The 23,860-nt window shown below is 43.1% G+C and overlaps 3 protein-coding genes across 5 annotated transcripts; all 3 read left to right on the top strand.

Moving 5' to 3' along the window:
• Nucleotides 1–1,496: 1,496 nt before the first annotated feature.
• On the top strand, nucleotides 1,497–10,953 carry LOC131888465 (collagen alpha-1(XI) chain-like). Its single transcript, XM_059237327.1, has 29 exons — nucleotides 1,497–1,637; nucleotides 1,714–1,947; nucleotides 2,012–2,538; nucleotides 2,680–2,925; nucleotides 2,998–3,081; nucleotides 3,279–3,584; nucleotides 3,667–3,841; nucleotides 3,904–3,966; nucleotides 4,032–4,157; nucleotides 4,230–4,300; nucleotides 4,369–4,485; nucleotides 4,546–4,759; nucleotides 4,826–4,962; nucleotides 6,032–6,076; nucleotides 6,147–6,218; nucleotides 6,280–6,406; nucleotides 6,490–6,668; nucleotides 6,734–6,814; nucleotides 6,881–7,293; nucleotides 7,355–7,410; nucleotides 7,474–7,599; nucleotides 7,663–7,769; nucleotides 7,834–7,942; nucleotides 8,575–8,735; nucleotides 8,803–8,857; nucleotides 8,927–9,345; nucleotides 9,415–9,915; nucleotides 10,003–10,218; nucleotides 10,290–10,953. The coding sequence occupies exons 2-29, from the start codon at nucleotides 1,851–1,853 to the stop codon at nucleotides 10,431–10,433; spliced, it is 4,974 nt and encodes a 1,657-aa protein (XP_059093310.1). The 5' UTR covers nucleotides 1,497–1,637; nucleotides 1,714–1,850; the 3' UTR covers nucleotides 10,434–10,953.
• A 4,313-nt stretch (nucleotides 10,954–15,266) lies between these two features.
• Nucleotides 15,267–17,667, top strand: LOC131888066 (uncharacterized). The gene is made up of 2 exons (XM_059236849.1): nucleotides 15,267–17,002; nucleotides 17,330–17,667. Exons 1-2 carry the CDS (start codon nucleotides 15,313–15,315, stop codon nucleotides 17,599–17,601), a joined length of 1,962 nt encoding a protein of 653 aa, XP_059092832.1. The 5' UTR covers nucleotides 15,267–15,312; the 3' UTR covers nucleotides 17,602–17,667.
• Nucleotides 17,668–17,766: 99 nt separating this feature from the next.
• LOC131888065 (NADPH oxidase 5-like) lies at nucleotides 17,767–23,633 on the top strand. Of its 3 annotated transcripts, none has more exons than XM_059236846.1 (12): nucleotides 17,767–18,007; nucleotides 19,040–19,160; nucleotides 19,242–19,361; nucleotides 19,425–19,693; nucleotides 20,231–20,454; nucleotides 20,559–20,747; nucleotides 20,865–21,094; nucleotides 21,164–21,465; nucleotides 21,545–22,017; nucleotides 22,181–22,397; nucleotides 22,474–22,768; nucleotides 22,855–23,633. In XM_059236846.1, the coding sequence occupies exons 2-12, from the start codon at nucleotides 19,050–19,052 to the stop codon at nucleotides 23,050–23,052; spliced, it is 2,628 nt and encodes an 875-aa protein (XP_059092829.1). In that variant the 5' UTR covers nucleotides 17,767–18,007; nucleotides 19,040–19,049; the 3' UTR covers nucleotides 23,053–23,633. The 3 variants fall into 3 exon arrangements, with proteins under 3 accessions (XP_059092829.1, XP_059092828.1, XP_059092831.1); XM_059236845.1 differs by lacking the exon at nucleotides 17,767–18,007 and adding an exon at nucleotides 18,348–18,965; XM_059236848.1 differs by lacking the exons at nucleotides 17,767–18,007; nucleotides 21,164–21,465; nucleotides 21,545–22,017; nucleotides 22,474–22,768; nucleotides 22,855–23,633 and adding an exon at nucleotides 18,348–18,965 and having other exon boundaries at nucleotides 22,181–22,340.
• Nucleotides 23,634–23,860: the final 227 nt, after the last annotated feature.

Below are 23,860 nucleotides of genomic sequence, written 5' to 3'. Positions count from 1 at the left end.
TGAGAATACTGATTATGAACTGGTTGGGTCGTAAACAATTCCTAATCGGTCCTTGGAACAGATTTTTGCCCTTTCTTCCATAATCCACATATTTCAACAATCTCATTACTCTGTCCTTTGCTTTGATTTTCCTTTCTGAAACTCTCTTTAATGGTTATACTCTTGACTTCCAGCAACAGAAAGGAAGCCAAATGCACTCTTGGAAAGCTTGGATTTGGTGCCAAAAATCATATCTAATGTAGCTGATACTTGATAAAAAAGATATACTAGCTCTACTAAACCAATGTCATACAATCACCCAGCAAAAACATTGAGAACTTATTTCTATCGCTTCAATTCTCATGCACTGGAATATAGACAGGGATGCCAAGCTTCAGATTTAATATTCCTGCAAGTGATATATGTTGAAGTTTTGCGTTCTGCAGCAAAACCTCTCGTTGCTATGTCTGTATGGTTTTTAATTTCAGCTCAATTAAACGATTGAGTCAAAAGTTATGTCTCATCGAAGCAATATAATTCGTAACTTGGGAGTTCATCATTGAACTAGTTCCATATGACGGAGTTCATCATGGCGGAGTTCACCATGGCGGAGTTCACCATGGCGGAGTTCACCATGGCGGAGTTCACCATGGCGGAGTTCACCATGGCGGAGTTTACGTGATCGGAAGTTCATTGCTGGAGGAGATCGACGTTGACGGAATTACCCGTGACATAGTTACCCATGGTGGAATACACTTTTATGTCCACGTCCCTGTCTAATGTTGTCTCTTGTTGAATCTAATGCCATAAATTTGTTTTTTTTGTTTCTTTTGAGAAATTGATTTAAATGTTTTTGCCAAATTATAGTACCTTTTACTACAGTGGCGTTTTATGCGATAAATTTATACATTTTTAGAGGTCTAAGAATTACATGGATGTCAAGGCATATAGTGAATTGAAGTTGGCTTAGTCGTTAACAGGAGAGACAAAAGCATAATTTTGGAACTGTTTTTTTTTTCTCTTTCTCTGGACAATAATGAATAGGGCAAATATTTAAGAATTCACCGCCGTAACGTTGACTGCGTTGAACCAATAATTCGAATAGTCTTATTTTCGCTTAGGGGCCCTTTGTTTGCCATAATACGAACGTAGTTATATAAGGATTTGAGACAAACGTATAAGGAAATGGAGGAGCAAATTTGTCATTGGTTTTCTCGTCAGTCTTTCTTCAAGCAAGTCAGCCATTAGAAATATGGTCATCACATGTGTTTCTCATCCAAGAACAAGTTTTCGGAATCAAGATTTTTTGGCACAGCTAACAGATTGCTTGAAACGAGGGTGGCAGTAAATGAGGTCACAATTATTTGGCCTTTTCTTCGTGATATGTTTTTCATCCATCTGTTTTGCATTCCCTGTCAACGCCATCCGTGGATGGCCTCGGTGAATGGAGAGGGAGCGAACGAAAGATGTCACGGTCTTCCCTGGAGATCGAGCGACGTTCTCTCTCTTCTCTCTCTCAGTCCATCCTCGGTCGACTAAGAGGTATCATCTCAGTTGACTCGTAGGATCGCCAAAGTAAGGCGGAGGAAGGAGAGGAGGAAGGAGAACTCCTTCTGAGAAGTTCCAAGTCCTCCGCCATCATGTCCGACACGGGTCAGGTAAGGCTAAAATCGCCTTTGGCATTATCATCTTCAATGCCATGAGTTGTTCAAATGCTTCCTTCGCCTCGAGTAGATCATAGCAATGCTGGAACCATCCAAATCCATTCACTCCAAGCAACACCGACTCGAATGACGAAAAACCAATCCAATGAATCAATTTCAACGGATCACACCGCAACCACCTAATCAACACTCAACATCTTCACGGACATGCGATACATATTCAACCAGCTCCTCGCCATTCTCGGTGTCTTGGCCGGGAATGGCGTGGGCATTGGCCAAACCAAAGATCTGGCCCATTCAAACAGTAAGCATTCCCTCACTTGTATTCATTGTATACATCATCATGGGTGTCCTTCTGTCCGTTTCAGAGCCAATAGACCTGGTTGAGCGACTCAACCTGGGGGCCATACCTCCGGGAATTGAGCGCTCGGTCGGGATCTGCGAGTCTCGGCCAGGGTCCGGTCCAGACACGGCTTTCAAGATCTCAAGTCGGGCTGTGGCCAGCATACCGACGGCTCAAGTCTTTCCCGATGGCTTCCCCAGCGATTTCTCTATATTGGCCACATTTAGAGCGGACCAAAACACCAAGTCCATGCTTTTTACCATCTACAGCTCGGAGGGCGAGGAGGTTCTCTCCCTCAAGATTGCACGACGTCTGCGTTTCCACTACCAGGGAACGTTGGACAACAACAAGAAGAGAGTCAAGATTGGACCCAACTTGGCCGACGGGAAGTGGCACAGACTTGGAATCAGCGTTAAGGGAAACTCAATCACAACTCTCGTTGATTGCAAGCAACAAACCAACCGACCCATTCAGAGGCACTCTAAGGATACCATCAGTACCTCTGGAATTATCTTGTTAGCTCAGCAAATTGACGACAATACGTTTTTCAATGTAAGTTCGCGACTGAATTTACAACAAAGTTGAAGACATCGACACAGCAACTTCTTTTGTCCTACTCCTCTTACATGGCTTCTTCCACTTTTTGTTCATGGATATTTGACGTGGACAAATATCCATTTTTTTCGGTTTTAGGGCGAACTTCAACAACTCACTTTCGTCGCCAGTCCAGAGGCTGCTTATGAGCAATGTAAAGCGTACATTCCTAATTGTAACCAAGCTTTACCCACATCCAACCAACAAGATGATAGTCGTGCCAGCTACCGGGGAATTTCTGAAGATGAACTTATGAACAGAGAGGGAATCTCACCCCAAGAGTACCTCGAGTTCACTGAGAGATTTGACGAAGTTCCTCCGCAGCCCCTTCCCACGAACGCTTCGGTAAATCAACCACCATTTTCAAGCAAAGCTTGTGTGTGAATTCTAATTCTGCAATCAATTGGTTTAATTTAGATCGAATACGATTATTCCGATACCGATGACCAATTCAACTACATATCAAGTCCTGGTGAACCCGGACTGCGAGGTCCTATGGGGGTACGTCTAGCTCAAAGTTCGTTTCATCTTCTTACATTTTGAAGCTTAGCCCCCTGTGAGTTATAGCTTACTGAAAACGACTTTCTAAATTCATACTAAACGTCCCATAGCTTTCCTTGTGATCTACATAGTTGAAGCTTTTCAAAGTGAATTGGCGCGAACATAATATTGATGATCATTGGTCACATTTTAACCAGGATCCTGGTCCTCCTGGCCCTCCGGGTCTCAAAGGAGAGCCTGGTCGAGATGGGCTCTATGGAATGGATGGGGTTCAAGGCCCTCCAGGTAACGTTCTCATCATACCAACAAACACTGGATCCACCAAAGGTCCGGATAACACTATGCAAGAAATGATCAAACAAGCCATGGCTAACCTGATTGGTCCAAGAGGGCCGGTGGGTTTGACAGGCCTACCAGGTTTATCAGGGCCCCCTGGAACTCCAGGGCTTAAAGGTGAAGAAGGAGAGCCCGGCGAACCAGGCCCAAGGGGGTTAAGAGGCCGGGTATGCAATAACAATCTTGGACAAACACTATCAAAAGAACATTCAGGTGGTCAACGTTTTTCTCGATGTGACTTTTGTTTAGGTTGGAGCTCCTGGATTTGAAGGCAAGAGGGGAACTCCAGGAAGGGATGGCGAGCGTGGATTGACGGGAGAGTCTGGTCCCAAGGGGGAACCTGGCATACAAGGACTTCCCGGTATTCCAGGAGACAAGGGAGAACGAGGCTACAAAGGTCGGGAAGGACCAAAAGGATCTCCAGGTAAAAAAGTTTAGAGCTGTTCATGCAATTGATGTTACTTCATCTTAACCTACAAATTGTAGGATCTCCGGGAGCCGTCGGCGAAAATGGGCCCACAGGACCACCTGGCCTGCCAGGCGAAATGGGTTTGTTTGAATTTGAGTGTACTAGAAGCAGCTACTTTCTGTAACAAAAATCCATATCTATATAGGTGCTCGGGGGTTTCCTGGGCCGCGTGGATTTTCAGGCTTACCGGGTCCGCCTGGCATACCAGGGGCGGAGGGAAAACAGGGAGAGAAGGGAAATGAAGGGCCCATAGGGCCATCAGGACCAACAGGTTTGGCTGGCAATTGTAATTAAACTCTACACATTTTACAAGTATTCCAGCAATGTCATTGGTTTTTAACAGGAGTCCCGGGAAACAAAGGACCAATTGGACCTCCAGGGCCTGTTGGGCCATTGGGACCACCAGGCCAAGCGGTAAATATATTTTTGCTCAAGGCAGTAACCTCGATGGAATCTTACGTCTTTCTTTACTTACTTTTAAGGGCCCAAGGGGTAAACCAGGATTACCAGGCCTACCTGGAGCAGATGGGGCAGCGGGTAAACCAGGTTTGCCAGGAAGACATGGTGACAAGGGAATGAAAGGGCCAACCGGACATACTGTTAGTAAATAGTCGTGACGATGAAGTAGACTAAATGAGACTTAAACAAAATTATCACAGGGCCCCGTTGGGTTCCCCGGGACTCGAGGAGTGAAAGGAGACCAGGGAGAACGTGGACTCGCTGGGAACAAAGGCGACAAGGGGGAACGAGGAAATGAAGGCATCAAAGGGGACATGGGAGAAAAAGGAGAACGTGGAAACCCGGGACTCGTCGGAAAACAAGGAGAAGAAGGACCCCAAGGGGCGAAAGGAAGTGAAGGCCCACGTGGTCCATGTAAGCCATCTTCAGCCAAGATCAAAACAATGTGAACATGGATTCTATTCTGCTCAATGATTTTAGCTGGCCCACCTGGTCCTGCTGGTGAAAAAGGAAAACAAGGAATGCCTGGATTTGCGGGTTATCCTGGGGGCCCAGGAGAAAAAGGAGATAAAGGGCAGCAAGGAAGCGATGGGACTCCAGGGGCTAAGGGCGAAAGAGTAAGTGAACAAATAGATATTAGGAAGTTCGAAGGAGTCGTTGAAGCAATCAGTAATCGGCCTTACTGTTCGAGAATCACGTTACTTCGAGCAGTTTCTCTCACTCTTGAGGCTCAATTTAAGACAAGCTTTCTGAGGGATCCAAGCCACTCAAAAATTAGGGTTTGAAAATATGTAATATCAAACGTCACGCTTGCCATTGCCACGAGAAATAGGATGTTCAGTAACTATTTATCTGCTTGTTCTGCTTCTCCTAGCTTTCCCTCTAACATGTCATAAAGTACTCAAAGCTGTTGATTCTAACTTAGGTTGAAACTTAGTGGCTCTCTCAAAAGATAAACCTAATAAGTTTGCTTATAACGCCCATGTCAAAAGACCAGGTTCCAGTCTATTTGAATAACATCATTAATGACCAGTATCAACCTTCCATAGAGTTTGCAAAAGTTTTGTTTCACAATTATGATCACGTTATTAAACGAAACTTTGAACTTAAGATGCTATGTCCATGGAGTCCGAAGATTGATAGGGCTTATATGTATATTGAACTCAACCAGACACCAAACTACGAATGGAGGTACTGGGTCTAGAGTCCCTGCAGCTTTGGAGAATACGTTGCGATTTGACAACAATGTTCCAAGTCCACAGAAGGCAATCAGTGAATGTCAAGGGTACAGTCAAAGCCTGAATAGACTGTGGGATGACCCAGTACCTAGGGCCCGCACTCTACGAGCCCCGCCTGAAATAAAGATACCCTTGATTCGTGTTATGATCCGAGGGTGGTGTTTTGCTGTACGAATGATGAAACCATGGAACAAGCTCAGCCCCAAAATCTGCGAGAGCGAATATGTTCGCGTATTTTTAAGCAAGACTTAGATGAACTAATGCGAATGCTCACTTGAGATATTGGTCATAATTTGTATTATTTTTGTGCACCTCCGCTTTGTCATAGTGAGCCACGCCTTTTCTTCTACTTTCCATTTTCAATTTTTCATCCTTTACACACTCAGCATGCAACATAGAGAGTACTTGAGTTTCCAGTTCAATTAACAATAAACATTGATTGTTGCAGGGACGAGATGGCCTTGTTGGAGAGAGGGGACCCACAGGACCAAGGGTGAGACAAATCCGCAGTAAATCAATGAACCATACATGTCTTTATTAAATGCAATTGAATTGAATCTTAGGGTTTCCGTGGAAAAAGAGGCCGACGAGGAAGCCAAGGGTTTCCAGGACCAAAAGGAGATACAGGGCAGCCAGTAAGAAAATATACAGCATTTTTCAATGATTTTAGAGTTGTAAGTACAAATATTCATAAAGGGACCCCCCGGACCTGTGGGAATGACTGGTCTAGATGGACCAGAAGGACAACGAGGAATAACAGGGGAAACAGGAGAATCTGGAACGTCAGGAAAAGATGGGATACCGGGTCCACCTGGCGAGAGAGGTAAGACTGGGTTTACTAATATGAGGACACATAATCACATTTTCAATGATGGATCACATTGTTTAATGCTCTATAACTTCTAGGTCCACCTGGAGAAAATGGACCAACTGGTCCAATTGGTCAACCTGGAGTGATTGGCCCTAGGGGGCCATCTGGCGAGGCTGGTCCTATTGGAGAGCCAGGGACCCCAGGCCCACCTGGAGTCCCAGGAGATTCTGGAAGACCCGGAGACGCTGGCAAAGAGGGTCCTCTTGGCCCACCAGTAAGGCATCGCATACTGGAGGATTAACAGATTCAAACTTTGATATTCATTGTGTCATTTTTAAGGGTCCACAAGGAAAAACTGGAATTGCAGGCCAGCCAGGACTGCCAGGATTTCCTGGTGAGAGAGGATTACCAGGATTACCAGTAAGGGCAGCTCAACTTTGGAATTAATATTTTGACATTGAGTCAAAAAATTGTTCTTGTCAATAGGGAATGCCAGGTCTCAAAGGCGAATCTGGACCTCCAGGGCCAATTGGTCCACATGGTGACAAAGGAGCTCAAGGGGAGAATGGTCTTGAAGGGCCACCTGGCTCTCAAGGAAGACCAGGCCAACCTGGTGGACCAGGAAGGCCAGGAGAGAAAGGGGAAATGGGACCACCAGGTTTTCCTGGGCCAATGGGCAGTGACGGAACAATGGGCAGACCTGGTTTGCCTGGACCACCTGGACCAATCGGAGAACCAGGCGAAGACGGAGTAAAAGGAGACACGGGTTTACCAGGAGAAAAAGGATTCAAAGGCTCAAAAGGCTCAATGGGACCTGTTGGCGCCATTGGACCTAGAGGACCAATTGGCGGAAAGGGAGGTGTGGGGCCACCTGGGGAGAAAGGACCTCCAGGTTTAATGTAAGATATTATCATATGTGTTGCCTATCATTGGTTGACGTTTGGTCGAATCTTTCCCTAGGGGTCGACGTGGAACCAAAGGAGAAGATGGACCAACCGGTCTTCAAGGGCCCGCAGGCAAGTAGATTTCTGTAATATTCTTGGCCTATTAGTTTATTCATTTTCTGTTTTACGTTGCAGGCCCAGCTGGTCCCCAAGGTTTGCCGGGGCCTCCAGGAGGAAAGGGAGAAATTGGAGACCATGGCAAGCAAGGTGCTCCCGGCCCAGCAGGTCAACCTGGAGAAACTGGACCAACTGGAGCAAAGGGTGCGTTTAGAATAATCTAATATCGCAAAATGGCCAAAATTCATGTTAGGACGCTCATTTCAGGTGGTGACGGTATACCTGGAGCGCCTGGACCAGAAGGACAGCAAGGCAAAAAAGGAGATTCTGGGACCCCTGGTTTACCTGGACCACCTGGAAAAGATGGAGCGCACGTAAGACTAGTGAGACATCATATTTCCTACACCAAATCTCTTCTGATTCGAATCATGCTCTTAGGGTGAAAGAGGTCAAGTGGGTCCAAAAGGAGAGGATGGAAAACCAGGTCTTCAAGGAAGTCCAGGACCACGTGGAATACCTGGACCAGAAGGACCAAAAGGAAACGAAGGTATGCGATGAATAAAATGGATATAATAAGTTTTACAAAGTTTCCTTCTCTTATCTTACATTCAGTATGGTGTATGTATTTGTAAGGTTGGGCACAAAGGCTAGAGACAAGTCTGAACAAATGACTTGATTCACAAAAATGTTTTCCCGAACCAAACAAATGCTTAAACAGTTCAATCACCTGGCTTTTTGGAGAACCGAGAAATCCTCATTCTTTCGAGTCTTTAAGAGCAAAAGAGCGAGAAACAACTATGCAACAAAAGGGGCACATTGCAGCACTTTTAAGCAGTGGAGCATGTGGAGCATGGAGGCCAATTTCAGTTGAAAGGAAACTGATGCCTTGACAACAATTCCAAATAAATGTCGAAATTTCTGAACGACTCGAGTGGGTCAGTGAAAAGGCTTTAAATCTTGGAAAAAGATGTTATGTCATGAATGAACTGCGTCGAGTTGTGAGAAAATGATAATACCATAAATTCAATCAAAATAAAATTGAAGTTTCAGATAGTCAAAGCAAATCTAATTTTGCTAAAACGTATTAGTGAACAATGGAAAGGCAAAAGGGACCTGGTCCTGGCATGGTATCGAGACATTTCGTTCATTTTGGTCTCACGTTACCTTTTCACTTTCTAGGAGCCCCTGGTTATCCTGGCAACCCAGGTGAACAAGGGCCTCAAGGAATCAAAGGAGAGCCAGGAATGCCAGGTGAACATGGTAAAGAGGGAAGTGCTGGTCCTCCCGGAGACCCAGGGCTACGTGGAGAGCCAGGAATCATTGGAGCTGCAGGGAAAGAAGTATGTTTTACATAAATATCCTCATGGCTAAATTTGTCCTCACCTGTTTCGTCTCATGCTCGTACAGGGCCAACCAGGACCTCCAGGAAAGCAAGGAAATACTGGTCTGCCAGGCGAAAAGGGTACTTTTACGATGTCATGGTTTGTTTTGAAGACACAAGTATAATTCAATCATTTTTTGTACTTTGCAGGAGATAGAGGACCCCTCGGACCGTTTGGGCCATTGGGTCCTCCAGGAGATCAAGGTCCACCTGGTGCTGAAGGTCCTGCTGGTTTAAGGGGTTCTCCTGGTCCAGCTGGAGAGGTTGGACCCCCAGGAAAATCTGGCAAAAATGGACCTCCTGGCTTACCAGGGTTGATTGGACCCCGTGGTCTGAAGGGAAAACGTGGGCGCCGAGGCATTAAGGGTCACAGGGGAGAAATGGGTCGATCTGGAGGAAAAGGGGAACTAGGCGAGAAAGGTGAAAGGGGACTCTCCGGTCCTCTAGGAATGCCCGGTTTGAAAGGAGAACCTGGTGCGTTGGGACCACCTGGCATGAAAGGAGCCGAAGGACCTGCTGGTTTACCTGGCCTTGAAGGCCCACCTGGACCGAAAGGAACAATGGGCCCTGTAATGACGTACTTTGAATTTTGCCTGCTTGAGGCAACCACTTCAATTTCATTCTTGTTTTATTTTCAGGGAGGAGCAAAGGGCGACACAGGACCACAGGGTACCCCTGGTCCCCCTGGTCCACCTGGTGAGCTCCCACTTCTCCCACCAGACGTTCTCTTTCAAAAAGATCAGCCAGCAAGCGACTTTACAAGAAACAAACGAGAGAGCTCCCGAGGCGATATTGGATCAGATCCACGGCGTGAGCAAGACGATTTGGACCTTGTAACCGTCTACACTGATGTTTACAACATGCGAATTGAGCTGGAAAAAATGAAAAAACCCATCGGAACGAGACACAGCCCAGCCAGATCATGCCGCGATCTTTCTCATGGCCATCCTCAACTCGAAGATGGCTACTACTGGGTGGATCCCAACTTGGGCATGGTGGATGACGCAGTCAAAGTGTTTTGCAACATGACAACTGGCGAAACTTGCGTTTTCCCCGATGTTCATGCCAGTAAAATGCCAAATATTCCGTGGCGTAAAAGTGGGCAGGGATGGTATTCCACACTCCGTGGAGGTTTCAAGGTAACCGTGCAATGACACCCAAACTCCTCTTTTCTTGTATTCATGCAATCATGTTTCGAATCCTTCCCATCAAATATTTCGTTACAGATCAGTTACGACTCTGTTGGCCCTGTTCAAATGCGATTCTTGCGCCTACTCAGCGAGAGCGCCCGACAAAATTTCACGTACACTTGCATCAACTCTGTCGCATGGTACGATAATCAAATTAGGAGCTATAAGAACGCCATCACATTCCTTGGTGATAACGAAGATGAGTTTTCATCGACCAAGAATAAACCAGAGGTTCCTTACGACGGGTGCAGGGTAATGCAACAGTTTTGACAATGTCATTCTCCGATGAAACTAATAGCACAATAAATTTATGTTTTTTGCAGTTGCGCCAATCCGAATCAAAAACAATCTTCGAACTATCCACCCATCGTTTGGCCCAACTGCCCATCGTTGATTTTCAGCCTGAAGATTATGGATTACCCCATCAAGCTTTTGGCTTTGAAGTAGGAGCAGTTTGCTTTAAATGAAAATAATTTAGAATTAAGATAACAACGATGCCCATACTACATATATGCTAATCTTATTTGATATGACAATGCCCATTTCATGATGATTTATGCCCTCTGTGTTCTGATCACTTTAATGACATGTATTCAAATCACCCCCACTCTGATTGTCTCTAGTCTTCGTGTTTGACAACTGTCCTAAATGTGAACAAATTGCTCTTGACTTGAACTTAACACGCAACGAGATTTCAGACTTGCCCTCCAAAGACAATTATAGTATTTCACTGATCTAGTCGGAAGTGACGTCATGTCAGAGGTTCGGCCGTTCCATCGATGATAATGTTATCCAATGTACAATTGTAAGCCTCTTTGTTTAATCGTTATGTGAAAACAGCTTGTATATTTCTTGCTACTGCTGGCGACACCTTCCATGTGCAAATAACTTGATATGGAACACCTGGTTTGGTTAGTCCGCTCCAAGGTATTTCCAACCCATATCGTAAGAAATGTAATGCAAAGCAAATACACCAATCAAGCATTATCCAACGTCTCTAATTATTTCCTACATGAGGATGATCATGATCGATCATGGTTTGTTTGGAAGACAAAAGTATAATTCAATCATTTTTTGTACTTTGCAGGAGATAGAGGACCCCTCGATTAAGACAAATCATTTAGCTTGATATTAACATGAATACTTTCACTCCAAATATTCTATTGATGATGTGTTAACGTGCTGAAGGCGCTGTGACAATTTTTTACATTTTCCTAATCAAAATTCTTCAGGCATTTACATACAGCACCTTTTAACAAAATACTTTGCATTGTTTGAGTAGTTCATGACTTGCGGACCAAAGAAGCATTTTTCTCCTCTCTATTTTTGATTTTGTATGTCTCTTGGGCGTATTTTGACAATCAGTCCAGTCCACTGCTGAAAATCGCTAGAGCATTCCCGCCAATCCAATACCGAATATTCTTGAAAAAACAAGGCCCAATTGTACCGAAACTATCGAGAGGTGGGATCCTAAGTCTATCGAACAAAAAATTGGAATAAAATTCGATTTGGTGACCTTGATAATCGAATTTCCAGTGACTCGGTTTAAAACAAATCTTAAATAATGGACCGAGGCACATCTGTCTGGAAAGATCTCTTTCGATACTCTGACCCACTTGTCTTACATGTAGTTATTACCAACTCGGTCCATCAGAGCAGTCGGCTTTATTCTGACCATAACCACAGGTAGGTGGATAGCGTATGTAATGTCAAATTGGTATCAATACTTTATGCCAGTGAAGTTGATATCTAAACCTGGTTTGATATTGATTGTTGGGGTTTGTATTTAAAGGCGCTTCTCGGAAATCCCTTGAAACCATACTAGAAGTAATGTACTTCAATTTTAAGTATTTTAGAAGAAACATGGGTGGGTTTAATTTGCTGAGGACTATAAGGTACGTAATACTCCCTGGTTATCTAAGCTAGACTATATAGCAAAACGACTCTCCTAAATGCGTCCGTCCCCCCTGTCTTCCATATTAGTGGTCGGATTGCAATGTTTTTGGGCTCTCTGAATTCCCCCGCCTCTATTGTGTTGCAAATTTTTGCCGAATGGCTCCACAAATGAGTGCCGACACCAAGAGGAACGCATCGTGGCAGTAGCCGTCTTCGCTCAACCGGTACCTGGGCTCAAAGAAAACGAAGGGCATCTTCTTGCCATCAGAGGCCACAAGGCCGAAGGCTATCACAGTGCTGGAGTGTTTGGTCATGAAGACCAAATGATGGTCTCTATTCAGCCAACCGGGTAATGACTCGGGAGTTCGGACGGTTCACGGGAATGTTCTGGACGAAGATCTTTATTTTGGTAAATATGTGCTTGAGATGAATTGCAAGGTATTTCGTTGTTTTTTTGCGTAATAACATATTTACTTTTTAATGATGCAATAGATTTTTTCAGATTAGGCAACGCAGCAGAGACAGGGGAATTCAGAGAGCCCAAAACCATTGTAATCCGACCTCTAATATGTAAGCCAGGGGGACGCATTTAGGAGAGCCGTTTTGCTGAATGGCCCGGTATATGCTGAATGAGATGTCTAAGCTGGATATTGAGAAAGTCACGTTCAAATTACATATTTTGACAATCGCGCGAATGAAGGGTGCCTCCCCAAAAAAATTAAATGGACTTCAATGTCACTTTGCAACAATCGGGGCATTCCCAATCAAACCAAAACCTGCTTCAGATCAAGAAAAACAATCTCTTTCAGCCTGAATGTTTTAGCTGCTTTGCTGTTTTCTCTTTTTGCCATGTTCTAGTTAAAAAAGCAGTAAATGGACTGAATAAGTACGCTCTTCATATGAACTGCACTGGTTGACAACATTTGGTCTTGCTAAGAATCTCGAAAACTTGTTTTCTTCAATCCTCGTTCCCCAGCTCACTCCACAGCGCACAATGGATAACGTTCGAAAGCGCAGGGGAATTTCAACAGTGTGGAAGAAAAAGGAAGGGACCGATGGGAAATTTCCACAGTGCGCTGTTTCCCTTGAAGTACGTAAAGCCCGCCGGACTCTTAAAAAAATTTAACATCTTCACTCTTGAACTCTCTGGGAACAACATGCGCTACAGGTTGTTCCCGATTTCCAATCATCGTTGCAGTACTTGGTAGTTTCATTTGAACTTGGATAGAAATGGCTTGCTGAGTTAAACTGCAAAAACCTATTCAAGCACTCCCTAGAGTGTTGAGTATGAGAGTACGAATGTAGCCTGTTCCATTGCATTCAAATCAAAATTCAAATCAAAATCTAGTCTATTTGATAGCTTAGTGATTGATCTACATGACTCGATGACTCATTAAATCATCTCGTAGTTACGCTGTATTTTACAAAGGGATTCAAAAGGGGCATAAACTTTTGAATTAATGAATTAACAGGTACAGTATTTCATTTGAGCCATTGTTCTATTGATTCGGCAAAATATGTCTAAACAATTAATACCTATTTCTAAAACAGAGAATAAAGTAAATGAATGAGTGATTAGACCTGATTTTGACACTCACACATAGTTTTAAAGTTTTGCTAGTCTATGTGGCATGTCTTTAGCTATAAAACATGTCTATCACCCTAACCTTGCTTTTGATTGTGAGTTTCATGGGATGGAGTTTGTTGGAATTCAGGGTAACGAACATTGTTTAAGATTGAGTTTTCGCTCTTGTAATGATGATTACGTCGTCATAGAGAGTTTCTGAATTGCTAGCTTGACAATACATTCTTAGCCAAAAAGACAACGAGATAAGAAAATCATGAGAATGTGGTTTATTGTCACTTCGTCTTCCTTGGTTTGTTTGAATTGTTTTGCTTTCCTTATTTTGTACGTATTAGATTCGATGTCCTATTATTTAGGTTTAAAAATTTGCCAAACATCATTTATGTTGACAATATTTCCTATGATTTTGCTATTTTGGTGCGTGTTTTATTATCAGTTTTCAAAACATAGCATTGATAATGATGACTTCTTACCAACCTCTAGATATTGCAGCAACTGAAACTTAAATTAGATTTGCTTGACAATACAGTCGTTTTACTCCTTCTTTGAATACATTTCAAAAATGTTAACACCTTAGGGGTATTTTCCTTGTGAGGCAAAAATAGCAAAAAAAATAGTTCACCATTATTTTTCATTTACTTTTTGAAAGTCCAAATTTTCGTTGTTTCTTTACTGTATTCAATTACAGCATAAATTGCTGTCTTACCAGCTTAAATGTGTGCATCTGCGATCATGCGCAGTCGAGGTAACCCCAACATCTCTGGATATCCGTCTAAAATGAGACTTGCTCCTCCCCTTTCCGTTGAGTGTTTCCACCATCTTGATGAAATTCACATTGTGAGCCACATAATCATGTAAACGTTCTGATCTTGCAAGCTTCAAATAACTGGTTTGTGCATGGCCTAGGAGCTTTTGTCAGTTTACTCTTTGGTAGAACTGTTTTGGGTGGGTCAAGAAATGTTTCGTTTGCCCCACCCAAAAGTTAGCCCAAGTGCTAGATAAAAAAAGCGCTCGGACAGCTTGCTCAAACCGGTTTAATGTTATGTGTCCGAAGAAAGTGCGTCGCAAAGGGTTTGCACAAAGGGTTTCACCAGAGATGTGAGGATTACATCGATTGTCCATTCCCAAGGGTGAGGTAATAATTAATATGTTGGTTTGTTCGACTGAGGAGGAATATTCCCTAAATTGGGGCACCCATCATCAGAGCGAGAGTGTTCCCATCTGAATCCAAACGAAAAAAGCCCAGTATATCCCATTGCTACCCAAGCGATTGCCTTTTGTATGGTTGATTTAATATCTTGGTCACCTAATGTGGTTTATCTATCAAATAATTGTTTGGTTGATTGCCTTCTTATCCAAACTAACTCTGGTCTAACCACCTTTGGTCTTCTTGACAATCCTGAAGGCCTGACAAGTCATGGATCCTCGTCAAAGTGCTAGTTTGTCTTGCAATGTGCAAAAAGCTAAAAATAGGTGTGATTTAATAACGGTTAGCAATGGCAAATGACTTTTGGAGGTTTTACATCAACGGCAGCATAAATAAGAGGAAGATTGAATCGTCAAAAAGTTTGTGATCATCTTCTTTCATTTAAGATGATTCAACATCGGTTTTGATTAAAGATCGGCATTGAGCATGTACTAGAATAACTGATTTGAAAGATCGAAATCGAATTTGAGCACCCTGTTAATCTCGTCATGCTCCATATACACATGAGTTGTCCTGTTCGAAGGAAGGTCGTCCGGTGTCAGAACTCGTTCAATATGTTTTCATGCCAGAAATCTGATCCACATTGCAAAACAGGGCCACATATAAAAGCACTTTCTCTTGGATGTACTTGCACTAGTAAGGAAACATAACTCCGAAGATGAAGTGGAAAACTTCATTTCTTTCACTCCTTGTTTTGGGAGTAGCTCTCCTCACATCACAAGTCCAAGCCAATTGCAAGTCCCAAGATGCCAAATGGATCAAAGGGAAGGATCTCTTGATCACCCAAGGGAGCAAAACTGATCCATCCAAGGTGACCGTGCTTTGGACCAATATGGTTGAAAACGAGAGGTGTGTGGACCAATTCTATATTTGGTTCTGGAAGAAAGGGCTGGAGAGGGAAAATGGCACCAAAGCCACTGTTTCAAGCAGCGTGTTTTCCAAAGAGGTAACCGTGGACCCATGCGTCGAGTACAATTTCCAAGTGGAGCTTCAAGAAAATGATTTGTTTGGAGCCGATATAGAGCAATCCAAAGTAACTCTGTTCAAACCCTCGGCCGTGGCCAAGATCTTGGATACTGACAAGAAGAACTTTTACGTGGGATTTGACTATGATCGAGTCAAAGGTGTCCACGACCTGAGCAATGTTGCCATTCGATTCAAAAAGTCTATTCTTCAAAACCCCAGCTGTGTAAAATACATTGAAATCGTTGGAAAAGAAGTACCCAAGCAACCCCGCACCCTGTTACTCTCAGGCCGCACCAGGATCCCACCCTTTTTGGAAGAATTAGCACCCAACTACGGCATTGATGGCAATTACCCCGCTCTGTCCCGCTCCTCATTAAGCCGTAGCAGAGGTGGAAGTGGTAAGGTGCCCTACAAAAGCAGCAGCAGCAGCAGTAGCAGTCAATCAGATTATCACAGTTCTCACCATGGAAAACCTGGCTATTCGTACAGTTACAGTAGCGCGGCCTCTGGCAAAAGAGATTACCACAGCAGCAGCAGCACCTCAACTAGCACCATTGGAGGTCATGGAAGCTATCGCGGCTCTAAAGATGGGTTTGGCAGCACATCGGGATCAGGCTCTGGCAGTCATAGTTCAAACCCACCAAGCGGGGGCTCCAGCGGCGGCTCCAGCGGCTACCCTGGATACTCTTGGGGCTACAACCGACGAAAGCGTGGCCTTTTCAGCCGTAGCAAAGATACAACAACCACTCCTCGCCCCAGCTACCGAGAATCGTCGCCGATCACAAACCCCACGGGTAAAGTTCTTCCGCCTTTCAACCAAGAAATCATTGAAGTCAATGCCAAGATCCAGCCTTGCAACTCGTACAAGTTCACTTTGAAAGTGTATACACCTTCGGGATCGATCTTGGGAGAAATCCAAGATCTGGAGCTTCCCCATCTGACTGAGATGACTGATTACAAACCGCCTATGCTCTCTAAACTCTTCCGAGTGGAGCACATTCGCAATACTGGTCCCGTTATCAAACTCCAACCCGGATGGGGCGTTCCGGCAGCATGTCTAGGAGATTTCTTTGAGGCAGTTGATGCTCACGTGGCTGATCTCGAATCAGACCTTCAATACCATGTGCAACAAGTGTCCAATGCCATTTCCAATTCTGCTAGTCTACGAGACAACCTCCGTCTTCAAAAAGCAGCTCAACTGAGTCAATTTGGATGCAAGTGCAATTCCACGTTGCTTGGGTTTAACACCACCGACTCTGGAGATTTCAAGAAGAGTAAAGATGTCTTTGGAGTCTACCGATACGAAGGGATGTTGGCTGGCAAACCTTACTACCGCCGTCTCCATTCTGATTTGGCACCCACTGCTGGTCGATCATCGCTAGGTAATGGCAATCGTTACAAGAGGTTCATTGGTAGAATCAATACTACTCCCCCAACAACATCTTCATCCTCTTATGATCGTTATTCCTCTGGTAGTGGTAGTTACGGTAGCTCGTATGGAAGCTCATCCGGCAACCAGTACTCCTCTGGAAGCTCATATGGAAGCAGTAGTTGGGAAACATCAACCCCATCCAGCACGTACTCCGGGGGGTCCTCGAGCTACTCTTCCTCCTCTTCTTCCTCCTCCTCATCCTCATCGTCCTACCCTTCCCTCACTAACGACAATACCGTCAATACCAAAAATAATAACCTCTCTCCCGCTTATTCAGGTTCCTCGCTGTCCCAAACAGCTACCACTCCATCAACTGCTCCCAAGAAGTTAAAGGAGGAAACGGTCTACTTTATGTATTGGAACCCCAAAGAGAACAATTGGGCCATTGGAACGACCATGGACGGCGAAGATATCCAATTCAAAACGAAAAAGAATTCTGTAGCTAAATGTCCAGGCGATCCCAATGCCATGAAAACTTGGGAGAGGTCAGGAACATTCACTTGGCATGACGAGCCACTCGTTAAGGCATCTTGCGGATTAAGAATTTGATTAACTCCTAACTATAATCTCAAGAATGTATGTATTATGAACTTCAATAAACCTTTTCAAATCCAAGTTAGATGAAACTATGAGTAAATAAATACCTTCAAACTAATCCTGGTAAAACAATAGTTGACCTTCTCTCAAGTGACTTGAACTTCAAGTCGCAGAGCAACAACATGAAAGAAACAATTCGAAGACGTAATTTTCCAGTTATTCGATTGTGCACTTGCCTAATGTAGTTGAAAACCCACTCACGTTTTTTTGCCCAGTATAAATACTGTGAAGCAATTCCATTTCCAAGAATTCTGTGAATGAGGGTTGATCAATAAGTGTTAAAATATTCATGAGAAACATAACTGTCCGTTGAATCTTTTGACGTCAAACCAAATGAGACGGAAACCTCTCATTTACAGTAAGTACAACACTAGAAGATCTCTCGGTACATTATATCAAGTGAGACAAGGCACCGGTTGCGAACCTTACAAACTGAATCGCAAATGGACCCTTATGGTCAGCTAAAAAAGTTCAGTAAATTACTTCAATTTTGGATGACAGAAATGGATCTCACTCTTTAGTAAGCTTGTAAGCAAGCTAAATAGGTAAGTTGGTAGCAATTACTACAGAGAATCGTTGTTCCCTGGTGGAATGTTTTAATCTAACAGTCATTCCAAAGACCCAATCATGACTCAGAATCGTTCGTTGAGTAGGAAAATAGCTTTCCTAAGCCATTATCACTTTACCGAGCCAACCTCGGCATGACGCACATATCGAGTTTTTAAGCCCAGGACACCATTTGCCTGTTCTGGTGGTGCTTTTTGTTTGGTTCAATGACTTGGGTTGATACTGGAGTGCGAGTGAGTATCTCCAGTCTATTGAAATTACAAGGACCGCACAGACGTGACATGAAGTTCTAAGAAAACCCTTGAAGATTGAGAGAGCATGGAAAGTGTTACTGACTTAAGTGGCGATTCGATCTCTCAACCCCAATTTCATTTGTCCTTGCGCTTGAAATGCTTGAGGCAAATACAATCAATTGTGATTGATGGCGGTAATGCTAAATCCAGTTACGAAGAAATGATGCGACAACAAAGCTTAATCAATGCCATATTCGATCTCGTGGACCTAAATTCGTGCAAAGGGGGTAGACATTCCAAGCTAATCCAAAAAGACACCACAGAGCCTGGAGAAGTGGTTCGTGACTATTTTCAAAATAACCTTAGACAAGCGGAAAAGAGATGGACCAAAGATGAGTTCACTCAACTTTGGACCAATGCAGACTTTCAAAGACTGATGACCCAATACATTGATGAAAATTTCAGTGATGATCTGAGACGAGTTACAGAGATGCTGATTTGGATCGTCAATCCAAGGTCGAGTTTGTGGGGAAAATAGCAGTCCGAGACAAGTTCTACAATCATTAACACTCATTCTTGTATGGTTTCAGAAGGATCTCCATGGAGCTTCGGAGTCGTTTGGATCATATTTATCATGGACTGTGTCAAGTGGAGGATCCCAGCGTGGGGATAACCTTGGAAGGATTGCGGTCGATCTTAACGGCAAAACATGTAACTATTTGGACAGAGCTGCAAGCGAATTCAAAGGCAATCAGTTAACTCGTACCATATCTCTTTATCTATCTTTTCCAGCCTTGGTTAGTTGATCGTCTATTTGCTCGCTTGAAGAAAGAATGGAATATTGCCAATCTGAGGGCAGAAGACGTCCACCTAATATTTCTTCACATCCTTGGACAAGAACCTGACACAAAGGTACTACTTATCCAATTCGACTTTTCTTTCAAGAAAATGGAACGCAACGTTTTCTTTTCATAGACCTTCTTCCTGTTTTCACTTTTTGACGAAAGTGGTGGGGGCAAGCTCACTTGTACCGATCTAAAGCAAGTGCTCTCCGATTGCATGCAAGATAACGGTGTCGCGTTCGAAGAAGAAGAACAAAGACAAATGGTAAAGGTCCTGATTCAAGAATGTCTTGGTGTGAAAGGAGTTGACAAAGTCTGCTATTCTGGGGTCACTATCGAATATAAAGATATCCTGAATCTCCTTAGTCATGAGAGTGACCTAGCACCAACGATCGCTTTGAGGTAACGTACCATCAGTGTTAATGATCTAATGAATTGAACGAGTCCAAATATCACTTCAATGCCTGTATCTAATCCCAAAAATTGTAATCTCGATTACCTGGGTTCAGAAAAAGAGTTCACATTGCAGGTGATAGGTAATTTCAAAAACAAAAGGCATCAATATCGTACAAATTCTCACTCTACAGTACCTCATGCATGTTGTATAGCTTTAACTTCTGGCTTGTATCCACTATTTATTATTTATCAAAGCTCTTCCTATTTTTCTGTACTATATCTGTACCGTTGCAGGTATTTCAAACAAAAATGGGAAAAAATGAAGATTGAAACTTCAAGCATGTGATATTTGTATGTGAAGGGCTTGATTCAAAATTCAACATCGTTCTTAAGGTTTAAGCATTTTTTTCTTTTTTGGGGGAACTTTCTTACCGCTACTGGGAATGGAATTCCTAACAGTTCAAGACGAAAAACGTATTCCTTGAATATAGGGTTGGGCAGGAATTTTGATAAAAAATGAATGCCAAAGTTCGTTTCTTTTAGTTTAGATTTATGGTTGGCTCCTTTGATCGCTACCAAATCGAGGTTACGAATTCAAAACATCATCCCTAAAAACTTTGTTGGAAACAATCTTCAGCATATTGCCTTCGTCATCGCGCTAATAGTTGCCGTGGTCCTACTTTTCATTATTCGTGGTGCCCAATTCCATGACGCTAAGAACATCGATGGAACAACCAGTTGGATCATTATAATTGCTCGAGGCTGTGGTAAGCAAATTTTTGAGCGTCTATAAATTTGTTATTGGGTCTCAAAAAAAGACAGTAAATTGCCAACTTATAAAGATGCTGATTAGGTTTTGACCCTTCAATAGGGGTATGCATCAATTTCTTGGTGAGCTTACTGACCTTACTGATGTGTCGTTGGTTAACCACCTTACTGAGAAAACACCACTGGACCGAGTATCTACCAATTGATCATCATGTGTCTTATCACAAACTTATGGGCGGGTTGGTGTTCATTTTTGGGATTATTCATACAAAAATGCACCTGATGAATCTCGGTAAGATTTGAGCTTGGACATGGAATGCATATTATGCCACATATTACGCTTAAACTTAGTACTTGCTGACACAAAATAAGCCCCATCGTTTCTTCTTCTTATTTTGCTTTATTTTAGTGTTGAACTTGAAAGCCGATTTACAGGCCGTGATTTCCCTGAACAGCTTGCAGCGACCAACTAATATGCAATACAACTTCACTTACTCAGAGTGGCTATTCACTGCCAAGCCAGGGCTATTTGGGTTCTTTCCGGGTTGGGCATTCCCCACTGGAATGGCATTATTGTTCGTGTCAATTCTGATGGGAGTAGGCGTGGTTCCAGCCATTCGCCGAAGAGGCCATTTTGAGGTAATAATAAACGATGGAAGGTCAAATCAAATGGCCAATCTAAAGAGCTAACATGGTTCCCTCTTCAAGATTTTTTATTTCACACATCTTGGCTACCTTTTATTCTGGCTTTTGTTATGTCTACATTGTCCCAGTTTTTGGCAGTGGTTCATCATGCCAAGTCTACTATTTTTTGCTGGAAAAGTGCGAATGATTTATAATTGGTTCAATGGAGATGGCAAGACTTATGTGGTGGCCGGAGCTCTTTTGCCTTCTAAAGTAACTCAGTTGGTCATTCGAAGAAACCCGGATTTCCATTTTCGTCCAGGGGATTGGGTGTTTGTCAACATTCCGATCATAAGCAAATTTGAATGGCATCCTTTCACCATTTCGTGAGTAATCAGACAACTTGAGACCTATTATATAATCAATCAATAACGTATCGAGTTTCTTCATTTCTAACATGGAAAGGAGCGCTCCTGAAGAGAAAGACGTTTTAACACTACACATCAGAAGCCTTGGAGGTTGGACCAAAACCCTGCATCAATATTTTTTGGACGAGAACGAAGCAATTGAAAACGAAAAGCTTGGAATTTTCGTCAACACCCCCAACACTTCTCAATCTATGGCGAGAGCCATCAAATCAGTTTATAGAGGCGCAGAAGTTTCGCCTAAAATTGAGTCTGAAGATCAAGCTACTGCAGAGCCAATTACTAAAGACCCAATTATCGCAGACCCGGCTACAGAAGAGGTCGAGGAAAGTTATAGTTATTACAAGATTGAAGATGACCGTTTTGACGTCTCCCAAAAATCGAAGGAACTGTCAGATGCATTCTCGTTGGTTTTTAATCCCAACAACATTTTGCAAAAGGATTATGAGGATTCTCAATCCTTTTTACTCAGACCTGCAAGAAAAATCCTACTTGCAGAGGGGGAAATTGCAGGCAAGTCCAACCAAAAATCCTTCCTTCGATTGCTCACCACCCAAAACATGGATCCAGATGTGATTTCCTTTTTTTCCCATGTGTATGTGGTCCAGCACCATAACACGCAGTATTTTTTTTTCATTATAAAATAATAATCATTATGAAAAACTTTTGTTTCTAGAAAACCAAGTAGGCTATCATGATATTCACTCGAGAAGCCACATAACTTCAAGACCAAAAACCACTCACTCGAGAGCCCGAAAGCCGCTTTGCCTCTACATGAATGGGCCCAACGGGGCTCCAGCAAGTTCCATTTTTAATGCTGAACACGCCATCTTAGTAGCCACTGGCATTGGTGTAACCCCATTTGCCTCCATTTTACAATCAATCATGTTTAAGTATGATAGACGATCAATTGCAAAGGGCTTGAATAAAACGCCATGCTAAAGGCGATCACTTGTCATTGATTAATAGGTACTGGGAGTCCCAAAATGTGTGTCCACGGTGCAATCATCAATGGTCAGATGGAAAAACACCTAAAAAAAGTTTTAAATTAAACAAGGTGGATTTCATCTGGATAAATCGAGAACAAAAGTCTTTTGAATGGTTTCTCCAACTCTTGGCTCAACTGGAGATGGAGCAAGCCCAGCATTTTGGAAAAAACGCCGATCAATTTGTTGATGTTCATTTATATATTACTTCAGTTTTACCCGTGACAGACGTGAAGGCTATAACCCTTCACTTGGCGCTTGATCTTATGCACAAACAGGTACACAACCTACGGACATAAAAGTGTCTTAAACCGCGAAAGGCAAATCTCATGGGATTGATGTGAATGGTTTCTCCTCTTTCCAGACTAAACGTGACCTCATATCCGGCCTCAAAACGCGAACCAAAGCCGGGCGACCCAATTGGGACGACCTGTTCCGCAAAGCGGAAAAAGCAAACTATGGCAAAGTGAGTGTGTTTTATTGCGGCAATCCATTGTTAGCCAAAACTTTGGCCACAAAATGCAACGAATTCAAATTTGATTTCAAGAAGGAGATCTTCTAGCGTGAGACTAGTAAAATTTACTTTTCACACACTCCTTAATTCGACGACAACAACAACATCAAAAGACTCATTTGAGGTCACTGGCGCGGTCGGTCCAAGATCATGTTGGTTTTAAGGTCCTCCAACGAAGGCAAGGCCTCGTGTTCCTTCTGATACCGCCGGATCATTTGTCGAGAGCTCTGAATCGTCCCTTGAATGTTGCGGATTATTTGACGGCTCTCGGACGGTTTGGTCTCTGTAAGTAACCGCTCTTCGGCCAACGATGTTAAGCCCTGAAGCTCGTCCAGTACTTCGTTTAACTCCAACATCAATTTGACGTGATCCAAACCTTCAGACGAAGATGTCGATGCAGCCATTGTTTGGAGCAATACAGGAGAAACAATTACGAACGGAGTAATGGTGTACGTTTTATGTACGCTGTCCACCTTTAAAAATACCAACCAGAAAATGTGCGAGGCAGTGTCGCCAAAAATTTGGAAGAAAAACGCGCCTACGATTTGCACAAATCACAAAAAGACAGCATGATTTTTATGAATTATGATTAGTATTGAATAAAAAAGCCTCTTGCACTGGACATAACCGAGCCTTGTTTCCGCTACACTTCAGTTTGCTGAAAGACCTTTTTAGGGCAACACAAACAGATTATTATTTTGAATTCTAACAACCCAAGTGATGAATTTTCTGTATACTGCGCTAATTTGATGTTATTTAGATATAAAGATAAGAACATTTAGGGCATGAAAAATACTTTTTCGTCAATAAAACTGTTGAACAAACATTTTTGAGTTAATTGCTTGAGTTTTTGAGG

The sequence above is a fragment of the Tigriopus californicus genome, chromosome 10 (assembly GCF_007210705.1).
Source record: "Tigriopus californicus strain San Diego chromosome 10, Tcal_SD_v2.1, whole genome shotgun sequence".
NCBI classification, from domain to species: Eukaryota; Metazoa; Arthropoda; class Copepoda; order Harpacticoida; family Harpacticidae; genus Tigriopus; species Tigriopus californicus.
The sequence above is the reverse complement of the archived record's forward strand: the minus strand, read 5'-3'. Positions and strand labels throughout refer to the sequence as shown.

Excerpts from the sequence above, each read along its gene's own strand:
- LOC131888465 (XM_059237327.1), top strand. The coding sequence starts at position 1,851 with ATGCGATACATATTCAACCAGCTCCTCGCCATTCTCGGTGTCTTGGCC. Across the intron at positions 7,294-7,354 it reads AAAGGACCTCCAGGTTTAAT|GGGTCGACGTGGAACCAAAG; the intron begins GTAAGATATTAT and ends ATCTTTCCCTAG. Across the intron at positions 9,346-9,414 it reads CGAAAGGAACAATGGGCCCT|GGAGGAGCAAAGGGCGACAC; the intron begins GTAATGACGTAC and ends TTTTATTTTCAG.
- LOC131888066 (XM_059236849.1), top strand. The coding sequence starts at position 15,313 with ATGAAGTGGAAAACTTCATTTCTTTCACTCCTTGTTTTGGGAGTAGCT. Across the intron at positions 17,003-17,329 it reads TGCTGGTCGATCATCGCTAG|GTTCCTCGCTGTCCCAAACA; the intron begins GTAATGGCAATC and ends CCGCTTATTCAG.
- LOC131888065 (XM_059236845.1), top strand. The coding sequence starts at position 18,535 with ATGGAAAGTGTTACTGACTTAAGTGGCGATTCGATCTCTCAACCCCAA. Across the intron at positions 19,362-19,424 it reads GACAAGAACCTGACACAAAG|ACCTTCTTCCTGTTTTCACT; the intron begins GTACTACTTATC and ends TTCTTTTCATAG. Across the intron at positions 19,694-20,230 it reads GCACCAACGATCGCTTTGAG|TTTAGATTTATGGTTGGCTC; the intron begins GTAACGTACCAT and ends CGTTTCTTTTAG.